Genomic DNA, 15,065 nt, shown 5'->3' with positions numbered 1-15,065 from the left:
TGAGAGTCAACATTCATCATATTGACTAGAGTCTGAAGAGCTGCAAGTGATGCTTCGTACAACTGACAACGGAGGACAAACCAAAAAAAGTCAAAAAAGTCAAGAGAGGGGAGACAAAACGTAACTTCCCTGGCAGTCAGTTGCCTATGACTTTTTTTATTCTTTCTCCTACTGGGAAGGTACCTACCCATCCTTTTGCCGTTGGAGTCTCCTTCTATTCTTGGATCATCGGACTATAGTTCCTTCCCGGAGCGACGCAAGCGATCATGTTTCCCAACATTCAATTCCAGGGATTGTCTAAACCATCGTGGCACCTTCCAGCCAAAGATAGAAATGATATGCGCGCTGAAGAGGTAAGATGCGTCGGAAGCTGGGGTATTCTAGCAATTGAAGCGATCCGAAACAAGCCCTGAACTTCTTCTCAGAGCGATCCTAGGATACTGAAACAGTTTTTTCTCCAAAGTTTGCATCAATACGACCTCATGCGCAACCCACCGATCATCCAATGAGCAACACATCGGATCCTCAATCCAGTCCTCAGCCCAGCGGTCCTACCCGCCCCCGCTCCCGTCCGGGTCTCCTTCAGGCATACCTTAGCATGCTGCCCATCATCCACGACTGCCTTGAGCGCAAGTACACACATGACGCAGACAACGAGACTCTGACGCTGCGCTACGTAGCCGAAGAGCTGCTGTCCGGCAACGACGCCAAGGCCTACGGCGTGCTGCGGGCCCAGGAGTGTCCCTTTCATCTGCCCGAAGACGGCTTCCCCGGCCGCTTGGACGCAACTCTGCTCAGCGAGCATGGGCTACCCAAAGACGTGGCCCGCATCGTCGACAGTCGCAACCGCAATGAGATGGGCGAGCTGCGCGCCTTTGAGACGGCAATCATGTACAACGGTTACGCCATCCGGCCTACCATGACGCCCGAGGCCAGGCTGCTGCTCGACATGCGTGTGGCATCGCACGCCCTTGTCGTCGCCCTCCTCAAAGCCCGCCTGCTACTGGAGCTGCGCTGCATCCGGGAGCTGAGCTCTGCGCTGCACCACCGCGGGGTCCCGCCTGAGGTGGCGGAGATGATTGTACTGCAAATGCGGCATTGGGATGGGGACGAGGTTAAAAGTCTTGTGTTTAGCCATGGTGGGCGGCCTTGTGGCGCGACGGCAGACGGTCGCCAAAAATTGCGTGACGTGATTGCCAACGTGGATGGCTATATACAGGAGCAGGAGCAGGGCATACGTGATCTCACTACTCTCCCGGCGGCAGAGCCAATCGCTCAGTCATACTTTTTGATTACAAACGTCGGCGGCATGGGCAACATCATCTCGGTAGGACGTTGGTTTAGTGTGCTCAAGGAGGATATCATATGGCGTGACTGCTGTCCCGCCGTCCATATGGCGTGGCATACTAACACAGCCGCCAGAAAGCTAGTCTGGGAGCTAATTGGCGAGGAAGAGCCGCCTCTGGATACACAGTGGTGATTTGGGAAGACATTCTCGGATGTATGCCTGCTGCTGAGGATGATATTCTACTTTGGGTCAGCATTGACTTCAGGATATCAGATTAGAACGCGACCTGTATGGCAATATCCTCGTCTTTGCGTCTGTAGTAGTAACATAGGCTAACAAAGATCTTAAAATAAGGACTCTACAGGGTAAAAGATTGCTTCCCACCTTGCTGGCGTCTTGCGTCATCAAATGTATCCACCCGAGGGCATGGTCTCTTGTGATACTGCATTTGTTTCCACAAGGAATAAAGAAACAATTAACTAACACTGTTTTCAAGCTAGGTATACTTCTACCCCTTATCCTTGACAGGACTACCAAGAGAATGTCTCCAGATAGGCCTCCGATGATGCAGATAGTCACCACTGCGTATGGCCGAGCGGATTCCCACCAGACCAGCAACTGGCCACATGGACCAGAACCGTGCCCACCAGCCACTTTCGCCCGGGCGATGACCCCCGGAACTCGTCTTTGCGTCGATTCTTATCTTGTCGTAGACCGACGGCAAGTCCATAGCACCATATCTTTCCCGCAGCTCTTCGTACCATTTCCTATCGTACAATGACCAAAACTCTCCCTCGGTGTAGTAGGCATGCGAATAAAGCACCTTGCGCCCGCCCAGCTCACCCAAGCGCTCTTCCAATCTCCTGTTCTGCGCCACGAACTCATCCAAATCCTGCGCCCCGCGTCCCCACAGCCCAATGTTGAGCATCGGCTTCGGATCTGCCGATGGTCCAGGCTGTGTGGTGGAAGGATGGAACGACGGTCCCCGCATCGCGCGCAGCGGGCACAGCCACAGCGGCCAAACGTCTAGCTCCTCGACCGAGTAGTCGATGAAGGCCTCGGCAGTCGAGTACGGCAGCAACAGGTCCTGCACCAGGAAGCCAAAGGAGCGGTTCGTGCTCTGCAGCGCCCGGTACAGCATGCGTGTGTGCATAAAGTCGTCGAGGAACCAGCGCGTCAGGCGGTTGAAGGGCACAAACGGGAAGTAGCGGAAGGCTTCGAGCCCGACCCAGAAGCCGCCCCGGTCGTAGCGGAAGAGGTATTCGGGGAGTGGGATGTAGTCGACCATTTCAGCTTCGGGGTCTGATGTTGTCCGTTGCTCGACGTGCAGGTAGTACCATGGGTCCCAGGGGCGGCTGAAAGAGCATGCTTGGGTCTCTTTTGGTTTTGCGTCTGTCATTTCCCCGCTGATGACTGCTCCGTGGGTTTTGGAGAACAGGATGGCGTCGACGTAGTCGTTGCTTTGGTTGGCCGTCTCCCGTTGAACCACGGCTATGGCTTCTGCCACCGACCTCGTTTTGTGATAGGTGGTCTTGACAAAACGCTTGGCTGGCAGGAGTTGCAGCTCAACCAGAGTTGTGATTCCAAGAGTGCCCATTGCTCCTGCAGCCCCTTTGAACAGATCTGGATTCTCGGTGGCTGATGCCCGTACTACCTCACCGGTGCCAAGGACCATCTCTACCCAGTTCACCGACTGGTCAAAGTAGCCGTACCGAAAGGAGCTGCTCTCGCCCGCAGAGCCGGAATATCCTCCGCCGACGGTTATGCCGGGGAACTCCATGACGACGGGCGGCACCAGGCCGTGCTCAAAGGTCGACGCTACCAACTTGTCCATGGGCACGTTGGGCTCTACCAAGGCCGTCTTGGAGGTTGTGTCGACCTTGATGACATTGTTCAGGGGGCTGATGTCGACGGTCTTGTTCCCATGTGCTGGCCTGGTGCTGTTGGTCGAGCCGTGGAATATTCTGAACTTTTCATTCCTCGACCTGAAGCCCTGGACCTGTCTGGCAATTACCTGAACTGCAGCCTTGTGAGCTTTCATGGGTGCTGTCTCGTCATCTTTGTCCATCATCAAATTGATTAGAGCGTAATCCTCGAAAGAAAACCCAGGGAATGGCTGGAAAGTGGCTCCGGCGAAACCGGAGGGATAGCTTTTAGCTTATAACCAACCAGGATACTCCACTCGAAATAGACCTTGGCCGATGTCTCTTTATGCTCTGGAGAGTTGGCGCATTGTTGGATTCCTTGAGCCCAGAGCGGCGCGTAATCATGTTGTCTCTTTGGACGGTTGCAACGTATCTCAAAGTCTTGGAAGTGTGCTTCATTCTCTGTACTACCGCACGTTCTTTTGATATCACACTTGGCACGCTGGATTTGGAAGCTGTGGTTGCTAGCTAACAACCGAAACTGGGAGTCGTGTTTCCCAATTTAGGCGGTAGTCTTTGTCCAAAAAAACATCCCTTTTCATTTTGTGACGTGACAACCAGGTCTAAAGAACCTGATGGCAACGTTTGGATTCAGCTTCAAGGCCGTGCTTGACCACAGGTGGCATTGGGTGTCATGCAGCCCCCGTCTGCCTGCATATTGATTCCCATGTCTCTCGGGAAACCTCCATCACACCACAAGAGTGTCGGGGATGGTGTTGGCATCTACCCTCTGGTAATCCAGCGACGTACTGCGGGCTGCATATAATCGTGGGGAAAAGATCTCATTCCCAACCCATGCGGACACAGCTCTCTGGAAAGGGTCCGAAATTGTCGATATGGATTCTGATCGCCTAGTTTCGCCATCGCCGTGGTCCTCGGGACGTGGTTCCTCCCGCAGCTTGAGCGCGTCGCATTTGGTGGGCGTACGCCTTCAATCATCTTGGAGGTGGCAGAACCTCTCTCAATTTGGGCAGTTCGTGTACCGTTTGACATCGGCTACAATGTGCCAAAGGGTGTCGGGGGCTAAGTCGAGGTTGCGACATCGTTGCGGGCGCTGTCCTCGTCGGTGTACTCGGATGTGATCTGGTCGAATTTTATCCCGCACATGTAACCTAATCTCAAGGTACCTGGTAACAAATGCAATCTGCTCCATTCAGATCCAATGAAGCCCGCGATTCTGACTTGCCCGACCGTGCAGGCAGCTGCGTTGGCGTCGCGGCGCTGACATTGTGTGGAGTATGGTTTGTATGATCGAGGAATGAGAAATAACTCGGTGCCGAAATCGCGAAACACCCCTGAAGAACATGCTTTGGTTCTATAGGAGTATAACATGGCTTTGGCTATGAACTCGATTGGCGTCATGCTTTCCTTCGATGTATGACACGACAACGGAATGCTCGCTGGGTGCCGATCATATCAGACAAACACCTAACAATGGCCGTTGCGGAGGCCCAGTCCTTCCCAAGTTTGGCATTCCCAATTGCAACTTTTGGTCCTCCACAATACCAAAGGTTTTGATGGATTAAAAATCCGTCCAAAACAAAAATACCAGGATCAACTTAGCTCTGCCAAGCCCATCTTCGGGACCACCACAGCCCTGCATACGGTCCTGGGGCGAAGGAGGCTGCCAGCCCCTGGATCAAGTGAAACCACAGCAGACACAATCACCGACTCTGATGGTGTTTATGGGCTTGCTAGGCGTGTTCTTTTTTTATGGTATGAGGCTATCGGTCCCGAGATGAGGGGCAATGAGTGCGATTTGGGTTTTTGACCATTGAGGTTTCCATCGCAGAAAAGAAAATGTTTCTCCCACCTGCTACCCGTCAGCAGTGGGTGACCAGATCACTTGTTTGAAACCGAACAAGATCAAAAGTCGCACCAATAAAGACCCATGTACAACCACGACCGCCGCCCTTTGCAAGAGACCTGGAGGTCGTTAGCCCTGCGCCCAGCTACAGCCATGTCAATGCCCAAGTACCACCTAGGCATGTCTATTCCTCATACCGCGAGAGCGCATCAAAGTCGCTATTGGGTGTTCACGAGGCTGCTGCAAACTACTCGGCAAGGGTGGACAAAAGGAGGCCAGTGCCATTGGGCATGCGGCCCGTGGTGTTTGATGCGGTATTTTTGCTGCCTAGCATCCTCATAGGCAGCGCTATCGTGGGAGGAGTAATATATCGTGGGAGGAGTAATATATCGTGGGAGGAGTAATACATCGTGGGAGGAGTAATACATCGTGGGAGGAGTAACAGCTTTGGTCAGGGCCAGCCGGTAAGCAGATCATTGTAGGGAACTGCTTCCCGAAAAAAAAAAAAAAGAAAAAAAAAAGACAGGCCACGAGAGCTTCTGGGAACCCTGATCGGCCGAATACGGGCTTGTTGACTGGACAGCTCTTGTAGTGGTTAGAGTCGCGGTAGAATGCGGCAATGTCAGATCAAAAAGGAGTCGCGTATGGCTTGTGCTTGTCAACTAGGATGGGTCAGGGATAAAAATCGAAGCACGAAATGAAAACATGTTGTGGTAGACTGCTCGGCTGCCGGCAATGATTGTTCGTCGCGCAAGTAGGCGTCTGCCGAGAATCATGGCTGTTGTTACTGCTTGTGCTCGTGTCTCTTGATTCTGGTCCCAAGCTTCAAAATCTTGTGCTTTGCCGTTTAGTATTTGATCAAGTGCCTTCTCACGTCCGCTTATACTTATGGATCGGTCATATGAAGCATACCACAGATATATCTGCGCCACCAAGTACGCTTGCATGTTTGTCGACATGACACCCCAGTTTCAAGCATATTCATAGAGTGGATAATTAATGTATTAAGTTTCGAGATAGGTTTGGTACAGATCAGCGATGCATGACAGGCAGATCGCACCTGGAACCACGCTTCCGTGACTTTGTCAGGTTGACGTGGACGTCCTTTTTGCTGAGCAGTATCTTACTCTGCGGGACCCGTTCATGGCCGCTGATAACAAAGTCGGCCAGTGTTTTGGAGGCTTGGTTGTGGTCTTTAATAGAAACAATATGTTACATCGAGAAGCCGTACTGAGCTCATCGGACTTTCCGAGCAGCCGTCGCGGCATCCCCTCGGCCAGACAGCCTAAGCCGGACAAACTTGCGCAACACGAGCATGCCATAACAGCTGGTTACGATTGCAAGAACAGCGGATGTGGCTGAGACGCCTGGAAATGCCCAGAGATATTCCCGTATGTGGCTCATGATGTTCATGCCGTAGAAGGCTGAGAAGAAGGAGCCCATGGCCAGACCTAGTGTACCCATCCGGAACTTGAGGTCCAAAAGCATCAACAGATTGCGGTTGGCGTCGAGAATTGCGCTGACGCTGCGTAGCAGTAAACAAATCGGGTCAGCTGATTTCTGTGTCCGAGGTGGCGGTAACCTTGTCCAGCTTACCTCTCCTCCGTATTCCGGATGGTGACGACCAGGTTCTGCGCCTCCTGTGCAATCTCGTCAAAAAGCCTGTAGTACGAGTCCAGCAGCAATTCCACCGTAGTGAGATCGTCAAACGTCGCCCTTGCCCGTCCCTCGGCTTTATCGGTGAGGTACAGCGCCGCCATCGAGTCTTCATAGTCCAAAACATCCTCCACGGCGGTCCGGACCAGGTCTGCTTGTTGAGCAAACCTCGAAAGTTGGTTGTGGAGATTGAGAAGAACATGTAGCTTCCGTCGATCCAGACCTGAATCCACCTCTTCTTCAAGTGATTTAAGCAGTTGCAGCGCTGGTCCTTTGATGGTGTATAGCTCGCGCTCGAGTTCCGTCACGACGCACCCGAGCACTGCCTCAAGCGCCCGAAACTCATACGGCAACGGAGCCGAGGATGTATCATCGTTTGTTTGAGGCTGGCTGCCGTTGGTCGGCTGTCGAATCCTATCTTGCAAATCACGCAAGAGAGCCGAGCGGGAGGCAGGCGAGACGGTTGAAGATGCATCGGGAGAAGACTGAAAGCTGTCGAAAAGAAGGACGCGGTTCCTTTGCACAAGGACCTTGAGGTGGAACAGATGAAGAAGCACAGTCGTCGGCCGGATCAAGATGTGCGACAGAGTGGAAGAATCGATCTTGCGAATATCCCTCGGGGCAAGACCATACTTGGCCAGGAGCTCCGAACGGCTTGACGACACCGACTGGGTGATGCTGCCATGTTCATCGACCTCGGTGTATCGCAGTCTAGGCTCCGACTGTGCAGAGCCCTTCTCGGGGTGACCGAGTCGACGGGAATGTGGCCAAGCATCAGTGCGAAATCTGGAGCTTGGTGGCGACCGTTGAGTGACAACCGAGGACTGCCATGGGTTCCGCGGGATCAGTTGTCGACCGTGTATGCCACCGAAACTGCGCGACGGCTTCAAGCACCAGGCATAGCCAAGGGAGCCATGTCTTAGCGCAAGGTGCGAGGCCAGTGGCATCAGGGACGATGGGGTCTCGTCTCGTGGCTTGCTCGCTCAAGTACGGGAAGAGATGTGCTCCGCCCAGCCCGGAAGCAAGTCCGAGAAGAGGCGGAGCTCAAATTTGTTCAAGCGCCCATTGACCTTTGCCAAAGCATGAGTGTGATGTGATGTTGATGGTGCCGGATCGAAGGTACGTTTGCGAAAGAAGAAAAAAAGACACACGAGTCAATCGACGTCGGGTTTGGGTAAAGGCCGTTGCGCGGGAAAAGTTGCCAACGCTATCCCGGCAGAATCAGGGGCGGTGACAGGGGTGAAGCGCGATAGCGTAAAATAACAGGAACGCATTGACACGTGATGTTATGTCATCAATTTCGGCTTCGTGAACGCCTTGATGCAACTTCATTCTTGTCATTTAATATCAGATTTGGACCTAATTGTGGCAAACATATCGAAAACTTTGCGCTTGAATGCTTTTATTATATCCTTGGGAGCCTTGATCTTTTGTTTCCTGGTATGGTGGCTGCGCTGGCAGTAGTCTGAAGGATACAAGGGAGAGCAAGAAACAAATCCCAAAGACGTCGCGATGCTGTCGCAAGCAAGACCGAGAACTTGCACGCTACTCAGACGACATGTTTATGCATTGAGTCCCAAGGACAGCAGTCAATGGCAAAGAACCAATGTCTGGCAATTGGCAGTGCCAAATCGAGTTGAGTCCGCGAGATGGGTGCATCAACCTTTTCGAAGGGTTAAAGGATTGCGGCCACCTCCACCTCCTTCCATCCTAAGTAAGCGCAGCTGTTCAGTAGCTACTATTCAATAAAATAGATGTAGCTGGGTATCTACTCTTTTGAAACTTTGACACTAACAAATAACCTCTTATTTTTCTGAGCAGATGCCTCACTGAGAGATCTGAGCCGCCTTGAGGTGACATCAAACGTGGTTGCAACACCTCGCCATGTCAGTGACATGCTGCAAACCATTTCCCAACTCCCCCCTAGTCCACATCCTGTGCTGTACCTCAACTCTGAAGGTGCCAACTTGTGCCGGGATGGTGACATATCCGTCGTCGCCATCTTTGTAGAGCCCAAGAGGCATGTCTACCTCGTCGACGTTCAAGAGCTGGGCGAGCAGGCCTTTAACACGACAGGGTCTGGAACGTCGCTCAAGCAGATATTGGAGTCGGCCGATGTACCCAAGGTTTTCTTTGACGTCCGCGACGACGCGAGCGCACTCTTTGGCATCTACGGCATCCGACTCCAGGGCGTGCAAGACGTCCAGCTCATGGAGAATGCGAACCGCGAAGAATGGACCCGCCGCTTTCTCCATGGGCTCCGCCGCTGCATGGAACTCGACGCGCCGGTGGTGGAAGAAGCACAGAGGGAAGCCTGGCTCGAGACCAAGGAGAAGGGCTTGGCCCTGTTCAACGGCGAAGACGGCGGCTCCTGGGAGCTTTTCAGGCAGCGTCCGCTCCCTCAGATTTGCAATGAGTACTGCGTCCACCAGGTCAAGTGGCTCCCATTGATCTATGCTGCGTACACAAGGCGGTTCAGCAAGATGATCAGGGGTCAGGAATGGCGCACAAAGACGGCTGTCGAGTCCAACAAGCGGGTGGAAGAGGCTCAAACGCCCTCTTACCAGTCGAGTTCGCCAAAAAACGTGCAAGGACCATGGGGCGGCCCTCACCCGAACGACTCGAAATGGCGCCAATATATTACTAAGTTGATGGAGGCTCGTGCCAAGGAAGGGGAGACCGGAATCCCATCTAAAAAGCGGGGAAGATACACAGTGCGCAGACTTCGTCTTGAGGCCAATGCCGATGCTGAAAAAAGGGGGACTGATGGTGCATCTACAGAGCCTGTAGTGGCTACTGCCTAGCCTGCGACGAGGCATCAGGCAGGAACAGCATAGGCTCGGGGCGATGTGACATGGCCATGACCATGAGAGCGGCTTTCATTGGCTTGGAATGCCATGCTTGTAGCAGGCCAAATTCACTTTGGGTCAGCGGATTGTTTTTTTCATCGCTGGGACACTGTATTTTACCAGTCCATGTAAGAGATGGTCTGGACTAGGATATCCACGGGCATTATGTACAACATTGTAATCGACTGCCATAATTGCCGCAAAGCATGAGAGGGTTTAGACATGACTTTTGGTATCATGGTCATCATTGATTTCATATTCTACATACTACGCAATCTCATCCGGTGAGCTCGCGTACAAATACGAATCTTTTGGACTGAAAACGATGGAGGTTCCGTGATGTCCGCCGAGGAGCCCAACGCCGTACCGAGTCAAGCACAGGCCGAATAAGGCAAGACGCCGGACGTGGGTCGGCCTCGCCTCGCCGGGTGTCAGACTGCCAAGGCCCCTGAGCCACCATAAAACTCCATTCCTCGTCCGTCACTGGACAAACCGCGAACTACGAGGGATGATCGGTGAGAAATTGGTGGGCAATGGTGGGCAACGTCACCTTTGCCTGATTTGTTAAGAGCATGAGAGCCGCTACATAACAGCCAGGTATTTTTGAGGTTTCTATTGTGAAGAAGTAGTCAACCAAATCCAAACATCCCAGCAGAAAACACGAGCATTTCCGGCACCAAATCAAGTAGAGACGACCAAAACCCCAAGCCATGGCAAGGCAGTTTGGCTATCGACATGGCATTTCCGTGCTGCAAATCGTCGCCTTTTCCTTCGCCCTCCCGTGCGCGGTCTGGATGGCATGCACCCGGCGAAACGGCTGGTTTGGCATCGGCGGCTTGTCTATAATACGGCTCGTCGGCGCGAGCTGCTTGTTGGCCACACTGAGCAACAACTCGAGGAGGGTGTGGGCGGGTGCATACGTGTGCGAAAACCTGGGCATCGCCCTGTTAACGTTTTTGCTGCTGGGCATCTTGGAGAGGGCGTGAGTTACCGGATCCTTTTCTTGCTTTCTTGCGTCCATCACCAGGACTATTTTTTTTTTCATCCAAAAGGTCTACATCTGAATGGGTTCATCATGGAGCCCGGGGGGTTTGGGCCATTCGCCAACGCTAACGAATGAGACTTTGTCTTTCGGCGCAAAAAAAAAGAAATCGCCACGCCAAATTCGTCCACCGATGGGCATTCTCCGTCCCCTACACCGTCTCTTGGGCCGGCATGGGCGTCTCGGTGGGCGAGTTCATCACCGCGTCGCGCCGGCCCGACGACGACGACGCGACGCTCAACGGCTGGGGCCTGGCCGGCACCATCATGTTCCTGCTCTTCTTCGTCACGACGTCCGCGCTGGCGGCAGTCTTTTTCCGCCGCCGCGCCGAGCTGCCCGACGGCGAGCGCGCGCAGGTCAAGTGCGTCGCGGCGGCCTGCCTGCCCGCCATGGTGGTGCGCATCGTCTACTCGCTGGTGGGCCGGTTCCCGGGGCCGGCGCGCGGCGTCTTCAGCCCCATCCGCGGCGACCCGACCGCCTACCTGCTCATGACCGCGCTGCCGGAGCTGCTGGTGGTCGGGGCGTGCACCGCCGTCATCCTCAGGCACGGCAGGGACTGGAGGGTGTACTACAAGAGCGCCGCCTCGGAGGAGGTGGTGCATGGGGACCAGGACGGCTTGGATTTACGCGGTAGTAGCGGTCGTGTTTGACTAAAAAAAAAAAAAAAAACTACTTTGTAAGTCGGGCGGGATATTGTTGACAGCTGAACATACTGAACATACGATTACTGTTTTTAGACCATGTCTTATTTTTAGTCTTTTCATTTGTGATGTGAAAAGTTATCGAAAGACAATGCTTCAGCTGCTTCCAGCCGCGCGACCCTATAAGGACAGCTGGGTTGATTGAGCTGTTGTTGGCCTCCAGCTGGGTGGTCTAGACCACCGTGCTAATTTGGCGACTGCAATTGGTCCAAAGTGCTGAAAGCATGCGCTATCCAACAGCCTGTCGCTGTTTTTTTTTTTTTTTTTTTTTCGTGTTTCCCTTCTGCCACCCGACCCTAGACATCAATCATCGTCCAAGCGTTCAGATGCTGTCATCGATGACCTACCAACCCATCTGACGAAAGCCCAGAAGTTCCGACTTGCCGTCCAAGACTTGCCGCGCGTATGTGGTCGGCATTCTGTCTCGGGTCGGGCCACTCAACCCCCGTTTCTCCGACCATGGCCGTTTTGCATAGCCACACATGGATCTTTTTTCTGTTTTTTTTTTGTTTTTTTTATTCTCATTCACGTGTTTACGTACACAATGTCTCGGGGGGGTGAGTGCTTCAACAAAGATGAAGGGGTAACCCCTCACTTTCCTCGAGGCATGATAAAGCATGGCGTTTCGTGGCATAACACAAATCGATGCTCCTGTGGCCATTCACGTCGCGGGACTCGTTCAACACAACAACTGCCAAGCCGTCTTGCAACCAGCCACGACAGTGCCCGTGGCTGGACTTGGGCCCGTTTCTCGATGCCCGATTCGCGAGGGAGGCTCCCCCGATGGCCAATTATGACATAAAGCTCAGCCACAGTCTCCTGTTACTGTACACCGCCCCGCAGTATCAAGCCTCAATTATCTGCATGAGGTAGCAAAGATACCTACTGTAGCTTGTGTAGGTACTCCGTACCTATTTTTGTTCCTGCCTCAAGCCACGCAAGCGATAGACATGATTTTTTTTTGATTTTTTTTTTTTGGGGGGGGGGGGGGGGGGGGGAGAGAGAGAGAGAAAAGGTTGATCTGCGTCAACTTCAAGGGTCGCGGGCAAAGCAGGCTTGCAGGGTCGGATTGTCGGCTGTTGGGTTTTGGCCCTGCACATCACTTACTTGCCTTTGTCGAGGAGCGCCATCTATATGATCTTCCTAGGATCCCTCTGCCGGTCGAAGAAATGCGGCGGAGGCAGTGCTTTAAGCTTAAGTGCTTCTGTGGAACACTATCAATTCTCGTTGGACCAATGCAAATACCGATCACCCGTGGTTTTGCCTGTGGTACACACATCGACGACCACAGCATCATGAGACACGACCAAGACGACCAAGAGAAAATGGATCTTTGAGGCGGCTTACGTCTCGTTTTACCACGAGGGATAAATCCAGGGCAGTCATTCACTTGGCTAGTGCGCGAATATTCTGTCATGTGGCTCGTCGCAGCTTCTCACCTCAGGGGTGTCGGTCAAGTCATGCTCACTAGCGCCCTGTACGATGCCTGATAGTAGGCATTTACATTCTTGCCGGCAGGCATATCGTGCATATCCGTACACACCTAGGCAGGTGGGTAGGTATCCATAGTTAGGTAAGTCTGTACAGTACCTTGACCAGCCAGATTGCTCGTCAGCCGCCTTAGACGACGCCATGCGTTTTGCATCTACGCCCATTTGCACCGTGTTTAGCATGTGAACCTACGCTTGTCCCTATGGCTTTTCAGAATTTACCGTACCTACATACATGGAGATTAAGTAATCGACGGCAACATACACCATGAACCTCCGGGAGAGACGTTTTTTTTATTGTTTTTTTTTACTCATGATAGTTCAGTGCCATGTGCCGTTCAAATGTTTCCAATTTTAGGTTGTGGTATGTACAAACAACCCGGCCGTGCTGCATGGACTGCATATGGCTTGATGAGCCGACAAATCCTGAGTTGCAGCATTGCTATTGCTTTTTTTGCAGTACCGTTTTCTGATATGGTTTGCCTGCCACAGCCAGGCGGCATTGAACACCAATGGGATACCTGTGTTCTTTCGCCCCTCCAGACATCATAGGTCGACATCTTCAAGCCTCTAGTCTGCTAGCATATGTGCCTACGGAGCACCTGCAATGCTCACTGCGAGGTTTCTGCACGCCCCTAGACCGTTGGGGTCATGTGTTCCACCGTTACGTACACCAACAGGTGGCTGCAGTCTGCACCTAGCTACTTGCGTGATATTCAGGCTGCAGAAAAAAATACCAGTATACGGAGTACAGTAGACGCCTATGACGGCTTGAACGGCCTCTCGGAATTACGAAATATTTGCGCAAGAACTACGGGATATTGCACTCATAAACGAGCCAGTTGTAGGAGTCACAAACAGCCACCAATCGAAAATAGAATGATGTTGAAAGCGACATGGTACGGGGGCGATTGTTCAGTTCCAGAGGTGGCCAACTTCGTAAACTGTCCCTGAAAAGAGAGGGGCGACGTCACCGTTGAACCCGTGACGTGTCTCTCTACTCTCTAGTAGAGTTGGCAAATGACTCTAAACCAACGCGGTCTGTCTGGTATTTGGTCCTGGTGGGCAATTCAGCAAGTCAACTACTGCAAGGTGCGGGTTTGCCGAAATCAAGTTCCGGTGGTTCGTTCTTCTAGTGGCAGTGTTAGTGTCGCTTCTTTAGCTCAACCCTCACCGTCTGTCGCCAAAAAGGGGGGGCGATGGGTCATTCGAGATTGATGGGTTCGGAAGTGCCTAGTGGTTTTCGATAGGCAAAGTTTTTTTCGGGGTTCAAGATGAAGATGTCTTGGGTTTAGCCATTAAGAACTTCAAAGACAAGATGCAGTCCTTTATATTCCCGCGGAGAAACACACATAGGCAAGGCAAATAGGTAGGCAGGTAGGTTGGTAGGTAGCGTAAACAAAAAGCAAGTGTATTTGCTGCATCTCCGCAATCGCGAATCTGGGGTAAATCGCAAGACTGGCAAACATGATCTATCTGCATGTTTTCCTCTTGGGTTGTAATTGTCGTGGACGGCAACTGAGAGTCTTGTCAGCACACAAAACAAAGTCTTGTTTCCGTGCAGGTCTTGGTACTGCTTATTGTCAGCACATATATATCCTGGGTCCAGACTCTTAATCACCTCATCACCTATACAACCCACGTCCCGAGCCTTTCTTACCCTCGACCTCTCTTATCTCGAGTAACCCCAGTAATTCCCTCAAACTCGGACTATGAGGGAATAATTCCCATGAACTTTCTTCCTGAGTGCCGTGGTTTGTTTGACAGCACATAAGATCTTGGCCGCTTCAAGTTTCTTGGCCGCTCGAGGTTTCTTGGCAGCTTCACGTTTTGACTTTTTGTTGTTGCACTGACTACCGTACCGTGCGGTCATTTCACGTTCGAGATTGCCCGGTTATGGTTGCTGTGGTTAGTTATTGGATTCCGACCCCTGGAAATGGAAAGGATTGCATGTAGCATCGTTGGGATGATCAATTGAGAGAAAATCGTGAATCGGCCAGCGTCTATTAGCAGACTACCTGTTTTGGCCAGAGATCTAGTTCCTAGGCTAGTGAATTAAATTCCCCAGTCGTTGACCCTGTGACTACCGGTCTTGCCGTTTCCAAACGTTCGGAATTCGCCCTTTCGTTTTAACCCCCCCAAACCATCAAATCTAAGACATGGCGCTTCTTTCTTTTTCTTCGCTTCTGAGGGAGTCTGCAAAGCCACCAACTCAAGCCACAATTATGATTTCGCCCCCGAATAGCGAGTAAAACCAGTTTTTTTCTTGCTGCTGAACCCAGCTGAACATCAAACACAAAGAAAAAC

General features: G+C 52.3%; 7 protein-coding genes across 7 annotated transcripts; 4 read left to right on the top strand and 3 right to left on the bottom strand.

Annotated features, from left to right (window-relative positions):
* Positions 1 to 505: 505 nt before the first annotated feature.
* MGG_06579 (uncharacterized protein) lies at positions 506 to 1,480 on the top strand (the record flags this gene model as incomplete). The annotated part of the gene is made up of 1 exon (XM_003716908.1): positions 506 to 1,480. The coding sequence occupies one exon, from the start codon at positions 506 to 508 to the stop codon at positions 1,478 to 1,480; it is 975 nt and encodes a 324-aa protein (XP_003716956.1).
* A 286-nt stretch (positions 1,481 to 1,766) lies between these two features.
* Positions 1,767 to 3,566, bottom strand: MGG_06580 (FAD binding domain-containing protein). Its single transcript, XM_003716907.1, has one exon. The coding sequence runs from the start codon at positions 3,357 to 3,359 to the stop codon at positions 1,797 to 1,799; it is 1,563 nt and encodes a 520-aa protein (XP_003716955.1). The 5' UTR covers positions 3,360 to 3,566; the 3' UTR covers positions 1,767 to 1,796.
* A 977-nt stretch (positions 3,567 to 4,543) lies between these two features.
* MGG_17162 (uncharacterized protein) lies at positions 4,544 to 5,424 on the top strand (the record flags this gene model as incomplete). The annotated part of the gene is made up of 3 exons (XM_003716906.1): positions 4,544 to 4,588; positions 4,766 to 4,965; positions 5,079 to 5,424. 3 exons carry the CDS (start codon positions 4,544 to 4,546, stop codon positions 5,422 to 5,424), a joined length of 591 nt encoding a protein of 196 aa, XP_003716954.1.
* Positions 5,425 to 5,989: 565 nt separating this feature from the next.
* On the bottom strand, positions 5,990 to 7,882 carry MGG_06582 (inner membrane magnesium transporter MRS2). The gene is made up of 2 exons (XM_003716905.1): positions 6,617 to 7,882; positions 5,990 to 6,545 (listed from the first exon to the last, which is right to left on the bottom strand). Exons 1-2 carry the CDS (start codon positions 7,621 to 7,623, stop codon positions 6,257 to 6,259), a joined length of 1,296 nt encoding a protein of 431 aa, XP_003716953.1. The 5' UTR covers positions 7,624 to 7,882; the 3' UTR covers positions 5,990 to 6,256.
* A 106-nt stretch (positions 7,883 to 7,988) lies between these two features.
* MGG_06583 (uncharacterized protein) lies at positions 7,989 to 9,936 on the top strand. Its single transcript, XM_003716904.1, has 2 exons — positions 7,989 to 8,390; positions 8,498 to 9,936. The coding sequence occupies exons 1-2, from the start codon at positions 8,189 to 8,191 to the stop codon at positions 9,478 to 9,480; spliced, it is 1,185 nt and encodes a 394-aa protein (XP_003716952.1). The 5' UTR covers positions 7,989 to 8,188; the 3' UTR covers positions 9,481 to 9,936.
* A 78-nt stretch (positions 9,937 to 10,014) lies between these two features.
* MGG_06584 (uncharacterized protein) lies at positions 10,015 to 11,308 on the top strand. The gene is made up of 2 exons (XM_003716903.1): positions 10,015 to 10,507; positions 10,674 to 11,308. Exons 1-2 carry the CDS (start codon positions 10,236 to 10,238, stop codon positions 11,215 to 11,217), a joined length of 816 nt encoding a protein of 271 aa, XP_003716951.1. The 5' UTR covers positions 10,015 to 10,235; the 3' UTR covers positions 11,218 to 11,308.
* A 189-nt stretch (positions 11,309 to 11,497) lies between these two features.
* On the bottom strand, positions 11,498 to 12,995 carry MGG_17161 (uncharacterized protein; the record flags this gene model as incomplete). Its single annotated transcript, XM_003716902.1, has 5 exons — positions 11,498 to 11,515; positions 11,616 to 11,763; positions 12,376 to 12,398; positions 12,737 to 12,811; positions 12,990 to 12,995. The coding sequence occupies 5 exons, from the start codon at positions 12,993 to 12,995 to the stop codon at positions 11,498 to 11,500; spliced, it is 270 nt and encodes an 89-aa protein (XP_003716950.1).
* Between the last annotated feature and the right edge of the window lie 2,070 nt (positions 12,996 to 15,065).

Source organism: Pyricularia oryzae, chromosome 4 (assembly GCF_000002495.2).
Source record: "Pyricularia oryzae 70-15 chromosome 4, whole genome shotgun sequence".
In the NCBI taxonomy this organism is placed as follows: domain Eukaryota; kingdom Fungi; phylum Ascomycota; class Sordariomycetes; order Magnaporthales; family Pyriculariaceae; genus Pyricularia; species Pyricularia oryzae.
The sequence above is the reverse complement of the archived record's forward strand: the minus strand, read 5'-3'. Positions and strand labels throughout refer to the sequence as shown.

Bases quoted from the DNA above. Each gene is read 5' to 3' on its own strand.
- MGG_06584 (XM_003716903.1), top strand. From the start codon at position 10,236: ATGGCAAGGCAGTTTGGCTATCGACATGGCATTTCCGTGCTGCAAATC. The intron at 10,508-10,673 runs GTGAGTTACCGG...GCAAAAAAAAAG, and splicing joins CTGGGCATCTTGGAGAGGGC to AAATCGCCACGCCAAATTCG.
- MGG_06580 (XM_003716907.1), bottom strand. From the start codon at position 3,359: ATGATGGACAAAGATGACGAGACAGCACCCATGAAAGCTCACAAGGCT.
- MGG_06582 (XM_003716905.1), bottom strand. From the start codon at position 7,623: ATGCCACTGGCCTCGCACCTTGCGCTAAGACATGGCTCCCTTGGCTAT. The intron at 6,546-6,616 runs GTAAGCTGGACA...ACTGCTACGCAG, and splicing joins ATCCGGAATACGGAGGAGAG to CGTCAGCGCAATTCTCGACG.
- MGG_06583 (XM_003716904.1), top strand. From the start codon at position 8,189: ATGCTGTCGCAAGCAAGACCGAGAACTTGCACGCTACTCAGACGACAT. The intron at 8,391-8,497 runs GTAAGCGCAGCT...TTTTCTGAGCAG, and splicing joins TCCACCTCCTTCCATCCTAA to ATGCCTCACTGAGAGATCTG.